Source organism: Amblyraja radiata, chromosome 14 (genome assembly GCF_010909765.2).
Source record: "Amblyraja radiata isolate CabotCenter1 chromosome 14, sAmbRad1.1.pri, whole genome shotgun sequence".
Taxonomy (NCBI): domain Eukaryota; kingdom Metazoa; phylum Chordata; class Chondrichthyes; order Rajiformes; family Rajidae; genus Amblyraja; species Amblyraja radiata.
This window is the reverse complement of record NC_045969.1, coordinates 33,749,266-33,772,549: the sequence shown is the minus strand read 5'-3', so window position 1 is coordinate 33,772,549 and position 23,284 is coordinate 33,749,266. Positions and strand designations below refer to the sequence as shown.

General features: G+C 42.1%; 1 protein-coding gene across 9 annotated transcripts in view; it reads left to right on the top strand.

Moving 5' to 3' along the window:
• usp9x (ubiquitin specific peptidase 9 X-linked) overlaps positions 1–23,284 on the top strand; it is a 217,957-nt gene that overhangs the window by 32,008 nt on the left and 162,665 nt on the right. For 8 of the 9 annotated variants that reach the window (XM_033033085.1, XM_033033086.1, XM_033033084.1 and 5 more), the window contains 4 exons: positions 13,736–13,989; positions 19,052–19,197; positions 19,274–19,353; positions 21,333–21,445. In XM_033033085.1, coding sequence (XP_032888976.1) covers positions 13,894–13,989; positions 19,052–19,197; positions 19,274–19,353; positions 21,333–21,445 — 435 coding nt within the window. In that variant the 5' untranslated portion in view covers positions 13,736–13,893. Of the gene's footprint in view, positions 1–13,735; positions 13,990–19,051; positions 19,198–19,273; positions 19,354–21,332; positions 21,446–23,284 lie in introns of those variants that run through there. The other variant, XM_033033088.1, reaches the window with a different exon arrangement.

Below are 23,284 nucleotides of genomic sequence, written 5' to 3'. Positions count from 1 at the left end.
AGTCATTCAAATTCTTCCTGCACCCTATCAACATACTCAGTCTTTCCTCATCACACACTTCATCCTGTCTTACCAATAACATTCTCAGAGTACCTGTGCCTTCCAGTGCTCTCTGCATTTTCCACAATACACATTTGACATCTTCTAATCCTACAAAAATACCACTAATCGCAATAGCTATGTACATAACCATGTTGATTAGCCAGTCTGACCAGCTTCCGAAGCCCTAATTACCCCAGACACTTGCTTCCTTCATGTTATCCAACTGTTCTCTTATTAGCACCTCCATTGCATGTTATCATGGCTGATCATCCACAATCAGTTCCTGCCTTGAGCATGTCCAAACTCTTAACAATCCTATACGTTTCAATAAGATCCCCTCTCATACTTCCAAACTCCATGGTATACAAGCCCAGCTCACCAAAACTGCTCACATTACCCCAGTTATCGTCTTACTTGGGCACTGTACAACTGCAGAAGGATCACTTTGCTCATAAACTCAAATCCTCTCGCAATGAAGGCCAACATGCCATTAGCTTTCTTACTGCCTACTGTACCTGCATGCTTACTTTCTGTGACTGATGTACAATCACACCCAGGTCTCGTTGCACGTCCCCTTTTCCTAATCTGACACCATTTAGATAATAATCTGCCTTCATGTTCTTGCCACCAAAGTAAATAACCTCACATTTATCTACATTATACTGTATCTGCCATGCATCTGCCCATTCACCCAATCTATCCAAGTCCCCCCTCATTCTCATGGCATCCTTCTCATAGTTCACACTGCCACCCAGCTTTGTGTCATCTGCAAATCTGCTAATGTTACTTGCCAAGTCAAGTCAAGTTTATTTGTCACATACACATACAAGATGTGCAGTGAAATGAAAGTGGCAATGCCTGCAGATTGTGCAAAAACAATAGAACAGAATGGAACAGAACCAGTATTTACATTTTAGAAAAAAAAATAATATATTTTTTAATAGAGGGGGGAATAGTGCCGGAGGATTGGCGTACTGCGCATGTTGTTCCATTGTTTAAAAAGGGGTCTAAGAGTAAACCTAGCAATTATAGACCTGTTAGTTTGACGTCAGTGGTGGGCAAATTAATGGAAAGAATACTTAGAGATAATATATATAAGCATCTGGATAAACAGGGTCTGATTAGGAACAGTCAACATGGATTTGTGCCTGGAAGGTCATGTTTAACTAATCTTCTTGAATTTTTTGAAGATGTTATTCGGGAAATTGATGAGGGTAAAGCAGTGGATGTTGTGTATATGGACTTCAGTAAGGCCTTTGACAAGGTTCCTCATGGAAGGTTGGTTAAGAAGGTTCAATGGTTGGGTATTAATGGTGGAGTAGCAAGATGGATTCAACAGTGGCTGAATGGGAGATGCCAGAGAGTAATGGTGGATGGTTGTTTGTCAGGTTGGAGGCCAGTGACGAGTGGGGTGCCACAGGGATCTGTGTTGGGTCCACTGTTGTTTGTCATGTACATCAATGATCTGGACGATGGTGTGGTAAATTGGATTAGTAAGTATGCAGATGATACTAAGATAGGTGGGGTTGCGGGTAATGAAGTAGAGTTTCAAAGTCTACAGAGAGATTTATGCCAGTTGGAAGAGTGGGCTGAAAGATGGCAGATGGAGTTTAATGCTGATAAGTGTGAGGTGCTACATCTTGGCAGGACAAATCAAAATAGGACGTACATGGTAAATGGTAGGGAATTGAAGAATGTAGGTGAACAGAGGGATCTGGGAATAACTGTGCACAGTTCCATGAAAGTGGAATCTCATGTAGATAGGGTGGTAAAGAAAGCTTTTGGTGTGCTGGCCTTTATAAATCAGAGCATTGAGTATAGAAGTTGGGATGTAATGTTAAAATTGTACAAGGCATTGGTGAGGCCAATTCTGGAGTATGGTGTACAATTTTGGTCGCCTAATTATAGGAAGGATGTCAACAAAATAGAGAGAGTACAGAGGAGATTTACTAGAATGTTGCCTGGGTTTCAGCAACTAAGTTACAGAGAAAGGTTGAACAAGTTAGGGCTTTATTCTTTGGAGCGCAGAAGGTTAAGGGGGGACTTGATAGAGGTTTTTAAAATGATGAGAGGGATAGACAGAGTTGACGTGGAAAAGCTTTTCCCACAGAGTAGGGAAGATTCAAACAAGGGGACATGACTTGAGAATTAAGGGACTGAAGTTTAGGGGTAACATGAGGGGGAACTTCTTTACTCAGAGAGTGGTAGCTGTGTGGAATGAGCTTCCAGTGAAGGTGGTGGAGGCAGGTTCGTTTTTATCATTTAAAAATAAATTGGATAGTTATATGGATGGGAAAGGAATGGAGGGTTATGGTCTGAGCGCAGGTATATGGGACTAGGGGAGATTATGTGTTCGGCACGGACTAGAGGGGTCGAGATGGCCTGTGTCCGTGCTGTAATTGTTATATGGTTATTATATGGTTATATGGTTAATATATTTAAAAAATAATCCCTTCATCTAAATAGGCACAGGGACTATTACTCCCTCCTTTTGAAATGCACAATCAAATTTACAAGGATCATGGTAACATGGCAATACTCCATAATTATGATTCTCCTTCCTCGCTATCGCCATCGCATTGCAGTGCATCTCCTTCACATAGCTGATAGATTACATCGGCATACTCTGTTTTTCGCAGACCCGATGGCTATCAATGTCCCAAGATAGGCGAACAACAGCGGTATGTCCATCGTGATTTATCCTATAAAGGGATTTCTTAAAAGAAAGAAGAGGTTAACGTTTTATGTCTTAGGCACTATACTGACAATCTTATCGTGGTGAAAGTGAACCCACTCATCCCTCCCCTCCACCTTAGCTGCGGTAGGGGTTGTTAGAAGGACCTGGTAAGGTCCTTCCCACTGAATGTCCAGTCTCTTCCTCATCCAATTCTTGATCATTACATAAATACCAGGTTCAATTTTAGACGTAGTGGTTATAGTGTAGATCTCTCAATGCCCTGGTTAATGATAAAAATATAGTTAGTCATTTCCATTGTCATGTGATGAAAGTGAACAGCCTTTGGAGTGTTCTGGTTCCATGGGGTTCTGAGTGGACGGCCATATACAATCTCTGATGGACTCAACCGAGCCTTCCCTGCTGGGGTGGTGTTCATCTGGAATGGTGCCACAGGGAGTAGTTTAAGCCAATTGGTCCCTGTTTCAATCTGTAATTTGGCAAGTTTATTTTTCAATGTTTGATTGGCTCGTTCATCGAGTCCAGCACCCTATGGCCGATAGGCATAATGTAATTACTGTTGGATGCCCATCTGAACGCAGAATTCTTTGGTCACCTTTCCCACAAAATGAGGGTCATTTTTCAAACTCAGCCCATTGGGATTCCATTCAACAACTGTAGAAGCTTTGCTGTCCACAGTAGGATAAGCTTCAATCCTTTTACTAAAGACATAAGACAATAACCAATACATATTTATAACACTGACATCTCCAACTCAATGTAGTCCATCTGGAGGGTCTCAAAGGGACCCATGGGTAAGGAGGTTCTCCCTTTTCAGCAGGTTATACCCTTCCTGGGGTTATATTGCTGACCGGTCAGACAACGACTACTAATCCCTTGAGCCAGTGTCTGCAACTTTGGATGCCACCATGTATCTAAAACGCATTACCAGTTACTGAGGCACCACAGTGAGTTGCAAAGTGTATACATTCAATAACCCACATTGCGAGTTCATCTGACATACATGTTTGCCCTGCCGGGGTAACTCATAATCCCGACATGCAATCAACTTTACAACCGAGCTGTTTCCACATTTCTATATCTTGGCCAGGAGCATCCTCCTGTAATCTAACGACATCTTGGATGGTTGGCATTGGTTTTTCCGAGGGAGACTTGTCTTTGTCTATGCTTTTAATCTGCCTCATCATTTTAGGTACCACCACCCCGTGCCCTTGGGACACTTCCTTAGCTTATTGGTAATTTGTTTTGGCAACACAAGGGCTTTTAACAGGTCTGATATCAATTTCTGGTGGGATATCTGTGTTCCTGCTGAAGTCAAGAATCCCCTATTTTTCCACAACTGACCAAAGTCATGGACCACTCCAAAAGCATATCTGGAGTCAGTATAAACATTTATTCTCAAGTCCTTCCCTAAGATGCAGGCTCTTATCAGGGCAAACAGTTCCGCTTGTTGGGTAGAGAATGGTGTTTCAAAGGCCGCCGCCTCCACATTATTGCCATCCTGATCTATAATTGCGTATCCTGAAAGTCTTTCACCTCGAGATCCAATTGATGCACTCCCATCTACATACAGAGTTAAGTCAGGGTTTGCATTGGGAATATCTGTCAAATCTTCCTGAATAGAAGTATCTTCTTTAATCACAAATATGCAGTTGTGCCCTGACTCAGCTTGTTCCTCCGGTGGTTTGTCGAGAAAGGATGCCGGATTGATGATGATACAATACTTAAATTGCAAGTTTGCCTGCTGCTTCAGCGGGTACTGTCAAATCGAGGGCAGTGTAACATTTTCTGGGGAGCTACTTGGATAGGGTTAATCTGGACGCATCCTACCTGAGTATAGTCTTCTGCCCACACCTGCCCATACTCTGTTACCTCACTCCCCAGATTATGGCGTAGCTGCGTAGTAACCGTCCTTGGTGACTGATACAGTCTAGCCCTGGGGTCATCACAAACTGATGCTGCACTTTGTTAGTTCGACTGGCATAGAGATGGGGTATTGATAGATCTGTCCTTTGAATCCAGATAATCTCCAAGACTTGTCGGATTTGGGGAGGTTGTTAGTGGACTGAATGGATGACATCGATGCCCCTGTATCCACTATGAAAGTACAGTTTTCCCGCAACTTGTAATAATGAGACGGGTTCTTTGTCAGTGTAGCACCCATTCATCACTAAGTTGGCTAGTCAGCATTGAGGAAATTGATCAACCTGGGAGAAGTCTGTGTACCTCCCTTGTCCTCGATCTCCTTGCCAACCTCCCCTTTGTTCTTGCTGATAACCCCTCCCGCTTGTCGCCGCTATGGGCACTCCTTGCTCCAATGGCCATGCTGGATACAATTAAAGTAGCATTTAACTACACAGGCCATTTGGCTCTTAGAATTGTCAGTCCAGTCCATATTGTTAGATTTTGTTTTTGCCTCTGCGACAGTAGCTGGGAGACAAACTACTAGGATAGCACAGTACTGGGGTGAATTCTGACCATCTCGATACCTATCATTCCCCGACTGACTGATGTATATCTCTGAAAATCTCTCCAAAAATTCTTCTGCCACCTCTCCTTTTCTGGTTATCCAGAATTTTGGAGATATCAATAGGTTTTTGCGTTGTGGTAGTAAGGGCGATAAGGATTGCTTCCTCTCTGGCTTCATTCTGAGCATGTTGATTAACCTGCGCGTCATGGGTTCGGAACCCCAAGTTCTCTAGGAATTTCACATGTTCCCCTGGAGTTAGGACTTGTGGTATGGGCTGGCACTTTTTAGTCTTACTCCTGGTACGGAGCTCAACCGGGATTCCACCAATACTGGGGCTGTCGGTGTCAGATAACTCTGAGTCGCTGCTGCTGGAGCTGGTATAGTGGACGTTGCAAGAAATACAGGATCGATATTACCGTAGGGTGGGGGCTGTACGAAAAGGGGATGGTTGCTTCTGCACGCGAGCATTAGTACGGATTCTACTTCCCCTCTCACTCAAATCTTCATCATCTCCCTCTGTGAGACCAAAGCCAACCATGGAATTACAAAACCCTTTCTGTTTTACACGTTTCTTATGAGCACATTCCTTCTTTAGTACATCCACAGATTTGGCCACTCCCCCCCTCCGTGAGTTCTACTCCTAGTTTTAAAGCATTATCCTGCTAGCTGGCTAACATGGTAGCTTCTTTTTTTGAACATGCTGTCTCCAAAGATCAATAAGCCCCTTTGCAACAGCATTTCCATTACGTTTCCAAATTATGTTCTGAGCTTCTTGTACCCCTTCAAGGGTTCTAGCTCCTCCCAATGGCCACAATTCACTCCCTAATCTCTTATTTAATTCACCGGATAATCCTCGAAATTCTATTGCGTTATCAGGATATTTATCACATAAACTTATTAATGGGTTCCTGGGATCGGTCGTAGCATCAACACAATTTCCCATTTCGGCCAAAGATTCCCACACAACAATTAGATTCCACAATGCAAGATTTTCACACAACAAAATAAATTCCACAATGCTCCCCCCACAAAACTGAGTTTTTTAGCACAACAAAAGTTAACAATGCAAGAACAAAATCATATAAACTCTAAAAAAAATATTTGATTTCAACACTCTAAATCTGACGAATCAGTGTACCCCTTTAAGTGAAAGCACTGGACCGTAGCAGAATTCTTATCAGCAAAGGAATGCTGTTTTTCAGAAAAATGTGGTATCCGCCTTACTTCTTCAATTTTAAAGCAAAATCACACAAACTTAAACGAAAGCATAAGCAAACTTAAGCAAGAATATAAGCAAACTTATGCAAAAACATAAATCACTATATACAAAATTAAACCACACAAACTTAAACAAAAACATTCAATAAAACACTTTGACTTAACGGAATTTAGAGCAGAATATTATTTATTTCGCAGTCCAGAAATCTCACAAACACCCCATCCAAACCTTTTACACAGTACAGGCTCTCAAAGTAATTTATCAAACTTACTTATCCTGACTTTTTACCTCGGCGCTGATTTTAAAGTAATTTGTCAAACTATTACTTCAGCCCGAAACGTATTTCCAATTACCTCAATACTAAAATGCTCCCTCAGCATCAGTATTCTTCAGACTACTAACCTCAGTCTCTTCGGGACGCCACTCGAAGGCCAGCGAATTGCCGAGCAGCTAGATCAGCGAATCGGAGGAAAACCGATGGAGTAAAATCACTCATCGGGGGCCCAATTCAAAGATTCCCTGACCCGACAACTCAACCCTTTTACCGCAAACCTGCGAGGGCCTCCTCTGAGATCCCGGACGAGCGCCCAAATGATGATTCCGGCATTTATATCCCTTAGTCCGTTCATAGAAAACACCGACTAGAATACTTTAAATCATCCTTTATTTCACCATGGTGACCAGGTATCTCTGTACTGCCCTGGGAAGCTCTCCCAATGGATCACAGAGAAACACATGTGTTCAAACAAAGGAATTAGCATATATATATATGGTTGAAACAGTGGGAGGTAACAAAAGGGCGGTGATTCTAGACAAATAACTACAGTATCACATGGTTATACAGGTGGGGAACAGGTCCCTGTTCTAGCTGGGCAACCTAGGCAGCTTTTTAGGTTGCCAAATGACAGTTTAGGTGGTCATTTAAGTCGGCTTGCATGACGCATGCTCGAAGTGCGTAGTTACCAGTCGGAATTATGCTCAATGAAGCATTCACATATTATTTCTACTTCAAATAAAGTCACAAACTAAACATATTCACCAATCAAGACATGATGTATACCACAATGACATGCAGCAAAATTATAATACAGTATCTCAACTCTTTTTACACATTGCAATGAATGCAATTTCTATTTTTTTTCCACTTCCAAACAAAAATGTGGTTGGATTATTCAGCGTATGATCAACTTGTGTCAATAAATCCTAGATCATGGTAACATATATGCTTAACCATGCACAATACAGATTGATGCAAGCATGTTTTCTGTGAAGGACCGAAAATTATCATGACATGGCTATGGCATGGGTCGTTACTGCTATTGGTACAGAAACACTCTCGCGTCCCACATAATTTATCCATAACAAAATATACAGGTTGCAAGGAAATTTCTAAAGGCATTTTATGATAATAGCTGTTAAAACCGACTATACCCATCTGATAGGTTAAACATTTGTGTTCTTTATTACTGTACCGCTGCTGGCAACCCAAATTCCACCGACCTTGGTTGTGTGGCAATTAAATTATATCTAATCTAATCATTACACTAACTGACAAGAGATGGCCAAAGGACCTAACTGCAGCAAATGTTCTTTTGGTAATATGTTTAAAGGTGTCAAAACGCCACATTACCGGACATTTAGATTAGATGTATGTGTTGTGAACAGCAATGAAGATACCCAGTTTGTATGCACCAGATTTTTAATTAAATTATTGATAAACGCTGTTTCCATCATTCCCACTTCAGAATTAGCGTTAAAATTTCAACTGAAATATCTCCTGACCAAATTTGTGATGTATATGACCGACTGTAGAAGTAAAAGTTCAAGTGAGTTTATTGTCATGTGTCCCTGTATAGGACAATGAAATTCTTGCTTTGCTTCAGCACACAGAACATAGTAGGCATTTACTACAGAACAGATAAGTGTGTCCATATACCATAATATAAATATATACACACATGAATAAATAAACTGATAAAGTGCAAATAACAGAAAATGGGTTATTAATAATCAGAGTTTTGTCCGAGCCAGGTTTAATAGCCTGATGGCTGTGGGGAAGTAGCTATTCCTGAACCTGGTTGTTGCAGTCTTCAGGCTCCTGTACCTTCTACCTGAAGGTAGCAGGGAGATGAGTGTGTGGCCAGGATGGTGTGGGTCCTTGATGATACTGCCAGCCTTTTTGAGGCAGCGACTGCGATAAATCCCCTCGAGGGAAGGAAGGTCAGAGCCGATGATGGACTGGGCAGTGTTTACTACTTTTTGTAGTCTTCTCCTCTCCAGGGCGCTCAAATTGCCGAACCAAGCCACGATGCAACCGGTCAGCATGCTCTCTACTGTGCACCTGTAGAAGTTAGAGAGAGTCTTCCTTGACAAACCGACTCTCCGTAATCTTCTCAGGAAGTAGAGGTGCTGATGAGCTTTTTTGATTATTGCATTAGTGTTCTCGGACCAGGAAAGATCTTCAGAGATGTGCATGCCCAGGAATTTGAAGCTCTTGACCCTTTCAACCATCGACCCGTTGATATAAATGGGGCTGTGGGTCCCCCTCCTACTCCTTCCAAAGTCCACAATCAGTTCCTTGGTTTTGCTGGTGTTGAGGGCCAGGTTATTGCGCTGGCACCATATGGACAGTTGCTCGATCTCTCTTCTATACTCTGACACATCCCCATCAGTGATACGCCCCACAACAGTGGTGTCGTCAGCGAACTTGATGATGGAGTTCGCACTGTGATTGGCTACGCAGTCATGGGTATAGAGTGAGTACAGCAGGGGGCTGAGCAGCCTTGAGGTGCTCCCGTGCTGATTGTTATCGAGGCTGACACATTTCCACCAATACGAACAGACTGTGGTCTGTGAATGAGGAAGTCGAGGATCCAATTGCATTGGGATGCAAACCTGGATAAATCCGACGTATAGTTGTGAATGTTGCTCATTAATTAAGTACAGTACTGATACTCCATATTAAGAGCATTGATTTGCTGTTAAAATGAATTCTGTAATAACTTGTGAATGGTAGCAGTGACAATCGAACACTGCGGTTTAATGTTTCACGTGTTCACAATTTAATGAATCCATGGATTTTATGGATTAAAACAAATAATAACATTGGGAATTAAAACACATTTGATTGCATTCCGTTATCAAACATAGTCATTGTTCGCTCTGAAGACATTTCCAGCACAATAGGGTCAGGGGGTTGGGGTGCCTGAATCAGTGCGGGATGGATAGATGGCCCGGGGGGGGGGGGGGGGGGGGGGGGGGGGGGGGGTTGAGAAGGCAATCGGTGAGGAATGGATGGATTGAGGCAGGTGAATTAGTGTGTGTTGGTTGGAGTAGGTAAAATTGTGAGGGGTGAGCGCGGGGGATGTCAGTGGGGTTGAATTGGGGGATCAGTACGGGATGGACGGGGGGGGGGGGGGTCAGTACAGGATGGATGGGGGGATCAGTACAGGATGAATGGGTGAACCAGTACAGCATGAATGGGGGTAGACAAAAATGCTGGAGAAACTCAGCGGGTGAGGAAGCATCTATGGAGCGAACGAAATAGGCAACGTTTCGGGTCGAGACCCTTCTTCAGACTGATCCCCCCATTCTTCTTGAATGGGGGGGATCAGCGAAGGATGAATGGGATGGGGGGATCAGCGCAGGATGAATGGGGGGGGGGTCAGTACAGTGTGGATCGGAGGGTCTGTGCAGGATGAATGGGTGGATCAGTACAGTGTGGACCGGAGGGTCTGTGCAGGATGAATGGGGGTATCACTACAGGATGAATGGGAGCATCACTACAGGGTGAATGGGGGGATTGCTACAGGATGGATGGGGTATCATTGCAGCATGAATGGGGGGGATCAGTACAGGATGAATGGGGGGCTCAGTAAAAGATGAATGGGGAGATCACTACAGGATGGATGGGAGGATCGTTGCAGGATAAATGGAGGGGGGGTCAGTACGGGATGAATGGGAGGATCGGTACAGGATGGATGGGGAGAGCAGTGCAGGATGAATGGGAGGAACAGTGCAGGATGGATGGGATGTGGGGTCAGTACAGGATGAATTGAGGGACCAGTGTAGGATGGATGGGGAGTGGCAGGAGAATCAATGCGAGGTGGATAGGGTGATCACTGCAGGATGAATAAATGGGGGAGGGGAGGTAAATGGGGGGGGGGGGAGGACTGCTCATCTATCCCCACCCCCTCCCCCCCCTCCCCTCAGACATCACTGGCATCATCTCCCAGCTGCCTTGGCCGTTCCTGTCCACTGCCAAGTGCCGCTGCCAAAGGGGGAGGCAGTTGGGATCTCCTCGCCACCGCCTCCCCTCCTCCGCCAGCCAACAGGAAGGTGCGGGGCCGAGCGGTGCAGGTGCTTCAGACGGAGGAAGGGGTCCTCCCCCTTCTTTCCTCCCTCCACCCGGCCTCGGCGTGCGGGAGGGTTTGTTTTGAAAGCGGTTATCGCCGTTGGCAGAGTGGCACGCAGCGGCTGCTATCCGGCCTCGGGGTGCGGGAGGAGGATGAGCCGCTGCCGCTGTGCGGGGGCCCGTCTTTCACTCCGACCCTCCGTCACCCCGCACCTAGTATCTTTGCCCTGCACTACAGCCGTCGCTGCCGCCAACACGAAACGTCACATTCCTTTTCTCCAGAGATGCTGCCTAGCCCGCTGAGTTACTCCAGTTTTTTGTATCTACGATATAAACCAGTATCTGCAGTGCCAAGCCGGGCAAAATGACTCGGCATTTAGGCTGCCCGGCATCACTTTGGGTGGCCATTGGCACCCGGGCACCGCTAATTTCAAGCCCTGTTAAAGTTTTGGGAATGAGTGTGCATTTTTCTATTGGCATTGAATAGTTTATTTCTTGGTGTACTTCCTATTGATAAGGTTCACTAACAGACAACTCACAAAAACGTTAGGTAAACCAACTCGAGCTTTACTGATCATCAGCCGGCGGAAGTGACAGGGATACACCAGTCAAGAAAGCAACAGACATTTGACTACCCCTCACCACCACTTCAATGAACAAAGATTTGCCCGGTGTTTTATACTTTGTGTGTCACGTAATCACATTCCAAAAATGTTAGTCATGGTTACAAGATGCAGCCAATATACTGAGGATTCAAGCCTTTTTTCATCGGTTGTTGCGACAATAATCGACCAGACCACTGGGTTCCCAAAAACGTACGTTTTTATTGAGCAGAGTCTTTACATCAGTTCACCCGGCCGCAGGCCAGGTAACCCTGCAAAGAGTCGCTACTCCTCTTCTTCAGGCATTACCTTATATACCTTTTTAAACAAAGCTTTCCTTCCCCCTTCTTATCCAATTACATTTCTTTCACATATTCCTTTACATCAGTCATCCATTAGCATGATGTCATCGGATCTTCTTCAAATATGGGGTTGTTTTTCACCCTTTGTTTAAAGTTGGTTATCAGCAAAGTTGCTTAAAGTTGATCACCTCCAATTATTTGTTTTCCATTCTTTGCTAAAATCAGTTCTCTGCGGTTAGTCATTCTGCATGTCTGCAAGTTGTACAAGGGTAGTGGTTCTGCCATTTGTGTTAGTAGGCTTTTTGCACGTGCAAGCTCAAATCTTAAGGTTAGACATTTAATAGAATCAGTGGCATTGGCCGTCTCACATTTAATAGAATTAGTGACATTGGCTGACTCAATCTTTCCATAGCAGGAATGAACACAACTCCTCAATACGTCACTACAGGATGAGTCTGAGCTTGTCTCTTTTCAGTTGGTTGTCTCTCTTATCAATTAGTAGATACATTTCAAAGGCATCTTATCAGTTGGTACTTCCAAGACAAGACATTTCAAAGGTCTCAGATGGTACTTTCAGGACAATCTCTCTCTCTCTCTCTCTTACTTTTCCACTAGAGAAAGCCTGCTTGAGACGAAATATAAGCTACAACCTATAGTCAAGTATTCCACTATTGTATCTTTCATATAATTATATAAAATTGTATCTTTTATATAATTAAAAGCATTTAACCACACGCTAAAAGTTTTGGGAATGAGTGTTCATTTTTCTATTGGTATTGAATGGTTTATTTCTTGGTGTACTTCGTATATAGTATCATTATTTGCAATTTTGGCTAGCCAATGCTGTGGTGGTAATAGTGAAAGTAACTACTCACTCACCAACTGGTTTCTCACTAGTGCTTGTCAATGTACAATTGTGTAACCAACCATATAAAATAAGAACAATTGTTGGTCATTTGACTCCTTGAGCATATGCTGCCCTATAAATAAAAAATCTATCAATCTTGGCTCTGAATATGCTCAAGGATTCGGCTTCCACAATTTTCTAGAGCAGGCAATTTAAATGAGACTTGACCCTCTCTTGAGTACAATTTTTTTATAAAAGTGTGCCCTCTGGTCTGAGACTCTAATGAGGTGGGTTGATCTCCATCATCTACAATGTCCAGTCCCCAAATAATCTTTCATTCTTCCAAAATCATGCGAGTACAGACACGCCCAGTTCAACCTGCTCTCGAAAGACCGTTTCTTTCTTGGGATCAGCCGAGTGAACTCCCCCTGAGCTGTCTCCATTAATGATTTATAATGATACAATTACTCATAATGATACAAAACCACACAGTACTCTTGATGTAATCTTACAAGTGTTTTGAGCAATTGTAGTAAGACTTCCATACTTGTGCTCCAATATCTTTGAAATCCAGCATTTCCTTAGCCTATCGAATTACCTGCTGCATCTGTATGCTGGCTTGTTTCATGTATGATGATCCCCAAATCCTTTTGTGCTGTTGCTTTCTGCAGATTTCATTTCCGCTCACTGAATCTCTCTCTGTGAACTCGCTGCTTTCTTATCACAGTTTGTCTTGTATAGTATATTTGCTTAAACTGCAATATATTTTGTTAACAGTTGCAGTCCCAGCATTGCACCATACAGCACCCCACTGATTATCAATTATGAACATGAAAGTGACCTCGTCATCACTGTATGTTGTTTCCAATTTGTCAAAAAACTCCAGACTGCTAGGATTTTTTCAACATTACAGCTAATGCAATCACTAGCTGTATGGCCACTTAAAGTATCTTATGATGCACACTATCATATCCAGGGATTTTTATTTTACTTCATCCCTGTTAATTTATCTAATATTAATTCTCTAGTGTTGATGATATTTAATTCCTTATTTGTATTTCTGAAAATTAATTAGCTCTAATAAAGCTAATTGTTTGCTGGCAGATTATGTTCTGTTATTGACATTTGGTGTGATTTTGTTTTAAAACTTGTTTTCCTATTGGAACATTCTTCATTGTATGATTTTTTTCTCTCTCCCTTTTAGGCTGTGCAATGGTCTCTGCAACACAACCTGAGCTCGAGGTGGTGCTTTTATGTACAGATATAAATTGTTTTCCTATTTTCATTGAGGAGGCAATTTATTTTTCTCTTTCAACAACCACATAGCCAGACAAAATTGCAAAAATCTGTCCTGTGTCGACTATGACAGCCACGACCCGTGGCTCTCCAGTAGGAGGGAATGACAACCAGGGCCAGGCTCCTGATGGCCAGTCCCAACCTCCTCTTCCACAGAATCAGGTAAGCATTTCAGACATAACCTTTGTTGTCTGTGGGGCCAAAGATTTGTAATGTGTGCCTGTGCAAAACTGAAAATATACGTGAATTATGCTTTCTGAGGTTTCTTTTATTGTCCGAAGTAAAATAGAGTATAATAGTAGCAGAATCGAGAACCAGAGGACATAGGTTTAAGGTGAAGGGGAAAGATTTAATAGGATTCTGAGGAGTAATATTTTCACACAAAGGGTGATGGGTGTATGGAACGAGCTACCAGAGGAGGTATTTGAGACAGGGACTATCGCTGTGTTTAAGAAACAATTAGACCGTTACATGGATAAGGACAGGTTTAGAGGGATATGGGCCAAATGGGACTAGTGTAGATGAGACCTGTGGTTCGTGTGTGCAAGTTGGGCTGTGTGCAATGTGGTGTTTCATTGCTGTCAAAACCATCTTTTCAGAGCAACTGAGCACATAAACAGAGATCTGGTCCAGGTGACACTTGAAGAAATGTCTGAGGGTGCGAGCAATGTCAAATGTAATGCAGTGATTGATCTTTGTTCTGGATTGTAAAGATGAAATTTTTATTTTGCTATTATTAGTCTTCTGAGGTATTGTTTTTCACTGCTCTGAAATTTCTTACTAGTCATTACGTTTTACTGATCCAAGATTAAAGTGGTGTAAACCTAGTTAAAGGTTAGTTTTACTCATTTTCAGTAGGATATTGCATAGACTAGAGTAATATGCATGTACGTAAGTACATGACACAAAGGATTAAGGTGCTTATTTGGCAGGTATTGATCAAGTAATCTGTTAGATGTTTGTTAGTTATAAATATTGTGTGTTGTCGGACAATCGATACTGGCTATCAACAAGATTTTAAATTGTCAGCTGTCACTGCACATTTGGATATTGTAAATGTCTGTATTCGGTTACAAAAACCATGAAATAATGTTGAGGAAGAAATTGTGCTTTTGTGATGTTTGGCTTGCCAAAATTGATATGAACTAGCCCCAAAATGTTTATTTTAAAATTGAACCTGAAGGCTAAGCATACATATTTGTGCAAATTGGTATATGTAATAATTTAAAACACAAAGAGGAAATCAGTCCGTTGAGTTGGGTTATCCCATTTACCACCATTGTCGACAATCTTGTAGGTTAATACTCATCTGATTGATTATTCAATGTGATGAGGGTTTCTGTTCATCCCCCTTGAAGTGACTTCCAGACTCTCACTATTCTCTGGGTGAAACCTTTCATTTCTGCCGCTATCTAAGCCTTCAACCAATAAATCTGTCTTTTTAGTTTCGAACTTGTTGGCAGAAATAGTTCCTTCCTGTCTTTGATTTTAAGTAAATCATCATTTAGCCTCTAATATTTCCCAGTATAATGCCAACAACCTGAAATATTCTGTTCTGTCCATTGATGCTGCTTGCTCTGCTGAAATTGTTTTAATGATGTGTCATTCATGCCTTAAGTGTTAAAGAGCAGGGAGACCATGCTATATATAACATTAATAATGCCACTATCTATACCATGCGCATATCTCAGTCAAAATTATATAGAACAGAAACTGGGCCTATGCTCCAACTCGTCCATGCTAAATGAGGAGATTTCTGCAGCTTGTCCCATTTGCCTCCCAATTGTTCCTGCCTCAACTACTATTTCTGGCAGCTCATTCCATCTACCCACCACCCTCTTTCAAAAGACTTATTTGAAATCTTCTCTGCTCACCTTAAATCTACGCCATCAGGTTTCATGCCCCTTAGTTCTTCTCCCCCTATCCTGGGAAAACGATTGTGACCATACATTTTATCTATGTCCCTCATGATTTTATAAATCTCTAAGTTCACTCAGCTCATTTCCCTGAGAGAGAACAATTCCAAACTGTTGAGTCTTCTTATAACTCAAACTGTCCATTTCTGGAAACATCCTTGTGTATCTTTTCTATACCTCCTAGTTTAATTACATCTTTCCTGTAGTATGATGATCAAAATTGCACACAGGTGCAGTCTCACCAGCATTTGTACAGCTGTAACATAGCTCTCCTCTGAACCTATGTTTAAGAAAGAACTACAGATGCTGGAAAAATCGAAGGTAGACAAAAATGCTGGAGAAACTCAGCGGGTGAGGCAGCATCTATGGAGAGAATGAATAAGCGATGTTTTGGGCCGAGACCCTTCTTCAGTCAGAAACCAGTCGTGACCACAATGCCATATTTCCACAATGCTCTTACAGATAATGTTTATATTTTGTTGTGATACGGGTTTAAATATTCACAAGGTCACTTGGTTGCATTAACCTGCATTTAATCCAATGTGTTATTTTATACTCATTTGTGAGGGCAGGAATCTTAAAATCTACCTTTAACATATCAACACACTAATTACAAACTGAATTGAAATGGCAACTACGATGTGCTCAAGGTGGACTTCGAAAATATTACCACCCATCCAAGGCAGACACCAACTGTTGATTCTGTAGCAGTAAAAAGATGTATTTCTGATTGGAACTGCACCAATTATATTTCCTGTCATATTACGTGTTTACGAAGGAACTGCAGATGCTGGAAAATCGAAGGTAGACAAGAGTACTGGAGAAACTCAGCGGGTGCAGCAGCATCTATGCAGCGAAGGAAATAGGCTGACTCCTTCGCTCCATAGATGCTGCTGCACCCGCTGAGTTTCTCCAGCACTTTTGTCCTCCTGTCATATTACAGTGGCTAAGTTTAGGCATGATCAGTCAGAACATCTTGAAACATATTTTAGATTTTATGTCATGAGTTTAAGAAATTTCAGTTACTCCTTTTCATGTAGTGGTACATGAAAGTTCTGGAATCTTTTTTTGTAAAACGCCAATCAATCCTTTACAGGTGAAACCCCCGACACATAAATCCCCCCACCCCACACACACTAACCCCCTCCCCATCCACACTAATCCCCTCATATACTAACCTCCCCACATACACACACTAACCCCCCCACACACATTAACCCCCTCCCACACACATTAACCCCCCACACACACTAACCCCACACACACACTAACCCCCTACACACACACTAACCCCCCCACACACACTAACCACCCCACACACTAACCCCTACACACAAACACTAACCCCCACACACACACGAACCCCCCCACACACACTAACACACCCCACACACACACCCCACACAACACCCCCAACCAACACCATACCCCCCCACAAAAACAACCCCACAACCAAGCACCCACCAAACAATACCCCCCCCCACACACACGAACCCCCCCCCACACGACTACCCCCCCACACACACGAACCCACCGACACACACGAACGCCACCACACACACTAACCCCCCACCACACACACTAACCCCCCCCACACACACTAACCGCCCCACACACACTAACCGCCCCACACACACTAACCCCACCACACACACTAACCCCACCACACACACTAACCCCACCACACACACTAACCCCACCACACACACTAACCCCACCACACACACTAACCCCACCACACACACTAACCCCACCACACACACTAACCCCACCACACACATACTGACCCCCCACACACACACTAACCCCCCCACACACACTAACCCCCCAAACACACACACTAACCACCCCCACACGCACACACACGGGAGGGGTGGTCCCTGAACGGGGCGTCGGCGCTCAGGCGCCCCCCCCAGAGCCAATCACCCCCATCATCCGTTCCCAAAACGTAACCCGTTCACCCTACACAATATTCCACCACTCACCCATAGCCCCCACTGTGCAAGTGCGGCTCATTTCCACTCATCCCCAACACTCCCTCTCCTCTTCAGCCTCCCTCTTCTCTCCCCTCACCTCCCCTCCTCCGCTCCCTCTCCTTTCCTCTACCCTCAGCCACTCCCACCCTCCAAACCCCTCTCCCCTCCCTACCTGCCTGACCCGTTGGGCCCTGTTTCCTCAATGCAATTCCCACAATATTCACCCGTTTCCACAGCTCAACCCGTTTCCACCACTCACCTGTTCCCCCAACGCAATCAGTCCTTCCCAGAGTGGGGGGGGGGGGGGGGGGGGGGGCAGTCGCCGATTCCCGGGGCCAATGAATGGACTCGACATTTGGGTCGGCACCGACTCTCCCTTGAGCCAATCAATCCTTCCCAGAGGTGGGGGGGGGGGGGGGGTGGCCGCTTCCCGGAGCCAATGAATTAACTCGACTGTTGGGTTAGCGTCGGCACTCCCTGGAGGCAATGAATCCTTCCTACGTGGGGGGACAATCGGCGCTTCCCAGAGCCAATGAATGAATGACTTTTGGTGGTGGGGGGAGGGCAAAAATCTCACTCTCTCCTTACTCCCCTTGAAGCTGCTGATCCCATTGTCTCTCTGTCACCTCTCCCTCCCTTTCCTTTTCCCTACCCTCAAGTCACTCCCTATCCCCCCTTTCTCACTCCCCCACTAAAGATAATGTTTAAATAACATTTCTTCTCCTCCCATCCCCCACTCTGTCAACTCTCGGCAACGTGTGGCTGAGATCCCATTGTGATGTCGATTTTGGAATCATCACGGCTGCTTGTGTAAATGAGATCCCATTGTGGTTGGAGGAGTGTGAGATGCCATTGTGACATCATCACTGGAAGCTGCTAGAAAAGTCTCACTCACAGTCAGTTATTATTCTCAAAGTTGGCTTTTTTTAAACATTAAATAACAATAACTTGTGAAATATAATGTAAAATCTGAAGGAAACATTACATCGACGACAGGAAAAAGCTGAGTAAGGTTCTACAAAAATGTTCATGCTATTGTGTACCATTTTGGCGAAAATACAATCTCACACACACACACACACACACACACACACACACACACACACACACACTTATAATTATAGAGATATATGATATAGATATTGTCTAAAATGTACACAATTAAATCAAAGAATGCTTAAAAATAAGGAATAAGAAGATTCTTGGTCAATCTCATAATGATCTTAAATGACTTAACAAGAAATAGGGATTCACAAACACAGTAGACCATACACATTGGATAGAATAATGTGGATCCAATATTAAATTTGTTTGTTTTCTCTTATCCATTAGACCTCTTCACCTAATGCATCAAGTGAAAACTCACCGGTTAGCCCTCCTGATGAACAAGGACAAGGTGATGCTCCTCCTCAACTTGAGGAAGAGGAACCTGCATTTCCTCATACCGATTTAGCAAAGCTGGATGATATGATCAATAGGTGAGTGTAACTAGACTGGAAAAATAATAATTTATGTTCATGTACAAGCTGTTAATATTTTTTGTGCTTTTTATAGACCTCGTTGGGTGGTCCCAGTGTTGCCGAAAGGTGAATTAGAAGTTTTACTTGAAGCTTCTATAGACCTTAGTAAAAAAAGTAAGTAGTGTTTTAAAGCCATCTTAATTTTACAAGAAAGTGAGTACTTTAGATTTTAGGTTGACCCCTTGAACTATTTAGAGTTTATTTTAAAAATACTGCGGCAAATTTAATTGTATAAAATAAAACTGAGGTCCCTTTAGATTTGGAGAAATAAGATTCCATGGAAAGCCATCTGATTGACTAACTGAAGAGTGAAACAAAACTGCACATGTTGTAGTCCAGAATAACAAACAAAGTCACTCAGCAGGCCAGGCAGCATCTGTTAAGAGAAAACAGCATTAATATTTCTGTGATTATAGATGTTACCTGACCTCCTGAATATCCTCAATACTTGCTGTAACAGTAATTTTCTTTCTGGTTGTGTCGTTGTTAGTTATAGTGTGATTTTGGAAATAATAAACAACACATTTAGTGGCATATGTATAGAGATTAAGAATTTGTCTTCTTTCAAAAGGGAATGTTTTAAACGAAAACATGATGTCTTGATATTTATGTGCTGCCCGCAAAACAATATTTAAAGATTCCCAATGTAAATATTACATTTTGTGGGCAGTATCTTCATATTTTCATTTTCTAGTATCAAAGGAAATTTACACGCACTTCACCTAGCTTGAAAATGCTATTGTATCTTTTAATATAATCACAGGAAAAATATGCATGGAAAACGTGCTGTTCAGTTCTCCTTATCTATGATACAGTTACTCTGATCTCAATTCCTCAGCATATCCTGGTATTCCTTTTTTCCTTGTAGTTATCAAGCTTTTTCAGAAAAACATCCATAGTATTCAACCTATTTATACTTTTTAGAAATTAATTTCCTATTGGATTTATTGTCGGATTTATAGCTCTTTATTTTTGTTACTTTCAATGCGCAAGAACAGTTTATTGATTTTTACATTGCCAAATGATTTTGAGAAGAGATACTTCCCAGTGTCTTTCAAGATTCTGGAATTTGACCATGAAAGACGTATTTTTTCTTGGTCAGCGTGAGCGGCCTGATTAATAAATTACACACGTTATGCTATTACCTATCAACTTTTTACACAATCTGACATCTGCACCAGATATTATTTATGCTTAGAACATAAAGTGCTGGAGTAACTCAACGGGTCACACAACATCTGTGGAGGATACAGATGAACAATGTTGTGGATTGGGACCTTCTTTAGAATGATTGTAATGGGGGGAAAGGCTGGGACAAAGCCTGGCAAGCGATACGTGGATGCTGGTGAGGGTAGTTTGATTGGCAGATGGGTGGACAAAGGCTAGAGATGAAAAGGAGACTAAAGTGTGTCAGATAAGGTGAGAAGAGGAGTGAAAAGTAAAGCAGTCAGAGGGACATACTCATGCTAATCAGTACCATTGTGTAATACCTCATACTGGAAAGCTTAAAATCTTAACTTTGGATTGGAAAATAATATAATTGCAAGTTGTGTGGTTTTGTCTAATATTTTTTCAATTTATAAATAATAAATGTTGCATAGCTTTTCCCATTGCGAATTGGTTCAAAATGGGAATTGCAGATTTCAATGTGAGCCTAGTTGTTACCTTGAACACTTTGGTTTAATTAGCCCCTGGAATAAGGGCTGAGATAATAGAATGATGGATTATTTAAATTAATCTTGATGTTTAAATCTTGTAAAATCAATTGAGTTTAGTTTGTTCCATCTTCATCAGCATTGACTTGAGGACAGTTACCTTAAAAATAGTTTGTAGTGTGCTTGGTTATATGACATTAATTTTTAATCTATATATACAATAGAACTCTGATAATTTGCTGTTTGATTATTTGGAAATGTCCAGGGTTCAGCATCCGACTCACAGGGTGATGTTTCTCGTACTCCCTTAAAACTCACTGCAGCATTGTTTCAGTACATATAAACCATTATTCTTGAAATTTGTCCTGCTAATTTATGGTGGATGAACCGTTAATTGGTAGATGTAGCAAACAGATATCATTTTCCTTTCATTTCAAGGCCTTGATATTAAAAGTGAAGCATGTCAACGCTTTTTCCGTGATGGGCTCACAATTTCTTTCACAAAAATTTTAACGGACGAAGCTGTGAGTGGTTGGAAATTTGAAATTCATGTAAGTATTTTCTTTCTTTGCTTTTAGATAAATGGTTCATTTTAATTTTTATAGAGGTTGAGTTGAGCAAATAGGGAAGTATCTCAATTTTCGTATTGATAACAAATTTAAATGATTTAATTGAAGTTTTTTTTAAATAAGCAGCTGCTAACATTGCCCCACGTTTATTACCCCATCATCATAACATTAAAACTAATAGCAACAGCAGAAGAAATATAGATCAGTTGCACATATGGGCAGAGAAATGGCAGATGATGTTTAATCCAAACAAGTGGAAGGCCGAGTGTTAAATGTCATACGTGCCAGTGACAGAACATTGAAATTCTTATTACTGCAGCTTTACATGCTAATTTACGAATAACATATAAATATACAATGATCAGTAATACAATAAATACAGTAATATAATAAAGTAATCATCAGTAACACTAGGTCACCAGACTATAACAGTGCAAAATTGAAGTATGTAATGCAACCAAAATAAAGTCTATAGTAGGTCACAGTTGCTGAGGTAGGATTGTGATTAGAGTTGTGCAGTGTTCAAGTGCCTGACGGTTGTTGGGAAGGAGCTGTTCTTAAATCTGGAACTCACATTTCTCTGGCTTCTTTACCATGTTCTTGTTGGTGTTACTGAGATCAGAATGTGACCATGGTACTGTGGGTATTTGATATTGGTTGCGTTTTTGAGGCAGTGCCTCCTGTAGATCACTTTGATTGTGGGGAGATCGATACTCCTGATGAGCAGGGCAATGTCTACCACTTTCTGCTGCCTTCATTTCTGGCCTTTCGAGATACCAAACCAGTATGTAATGCAACCAGTAAGTGTGCTCTTTACCATACACCAGTAGAAGTTCGATAGAGTATTCAATGAGATAAAGAATCTCCTCAATCTTAAGGAAGGAGAGGCATCGATAAGCTTGCTTTATGATTACTTAAATATGTTGGACTAGGACAGATCATGAGGGATGTGCAAGCACAACTTGAAGCTGTTAACTCTCCACCACCGTCCTGTCAATTGTGGGTCCTCTGCTTTCCCTTGGTCTTGCTAAAATTGAGAGCAAGATTGTTAATTCAGTCAGATTATCAATTTCCCAGTTATACTTTGATTCATCGTTATTTGTGATTCATCCCAACGATGGTGGTGAATTGAAAATGGTGCTGAAGCTGTATCAGCCTACTCAGTCATGGGTATAGAGGGAGTAGAACAGGGCAGTTTATTTACAGACTTGAGGTGCTCCTGTGTTGTTGGTGAAGTGCTGTTATTAATTCATACTAAATGTGGGAGATTGCAACCTTCACGTGGCAACGAATGTAATCAACATGGCGTGCACATTCAAATAAGATCAAATAGAACAAGTTGTCCTACAACTTTAGGCTGTGCACGCCATACGCAAGAAGAAGACTGAATGTGGTCTGCCAATGAGGAAGTCGCGAATCCAATTGCATGGGGGCGGGCAGAGAGCCAGTTTGCTAAGTTTAGAAGGGATGATGGTGTTGAATGCCATGCTATAGTCAATAAACAACAGCCTGACATACGTGTTCTTATAGTCTGTGGACCGATGCAGAGTGGAGAACCAGCAAGATCACATCTCCGGTTGATCTGTTGCAGTGGTAGGCAAATTGTAGTGAGTCCATGTTTGAGTCCTCGTTTAATTTTTCTTCAAGAGAAAAGAATGCCAGTTTCCTTTTTTTTGAGTAGTGACTTAATTTACATCATTTTAATAAATATCATACAGCCTAATAATGGAAATAATAACTATTTGTAATTATCTCTCCAATTTCTATATTTCCCTGGTATTCAGTTTACTTTAGAAATAATTCCAAATGCTTGGGTTTATT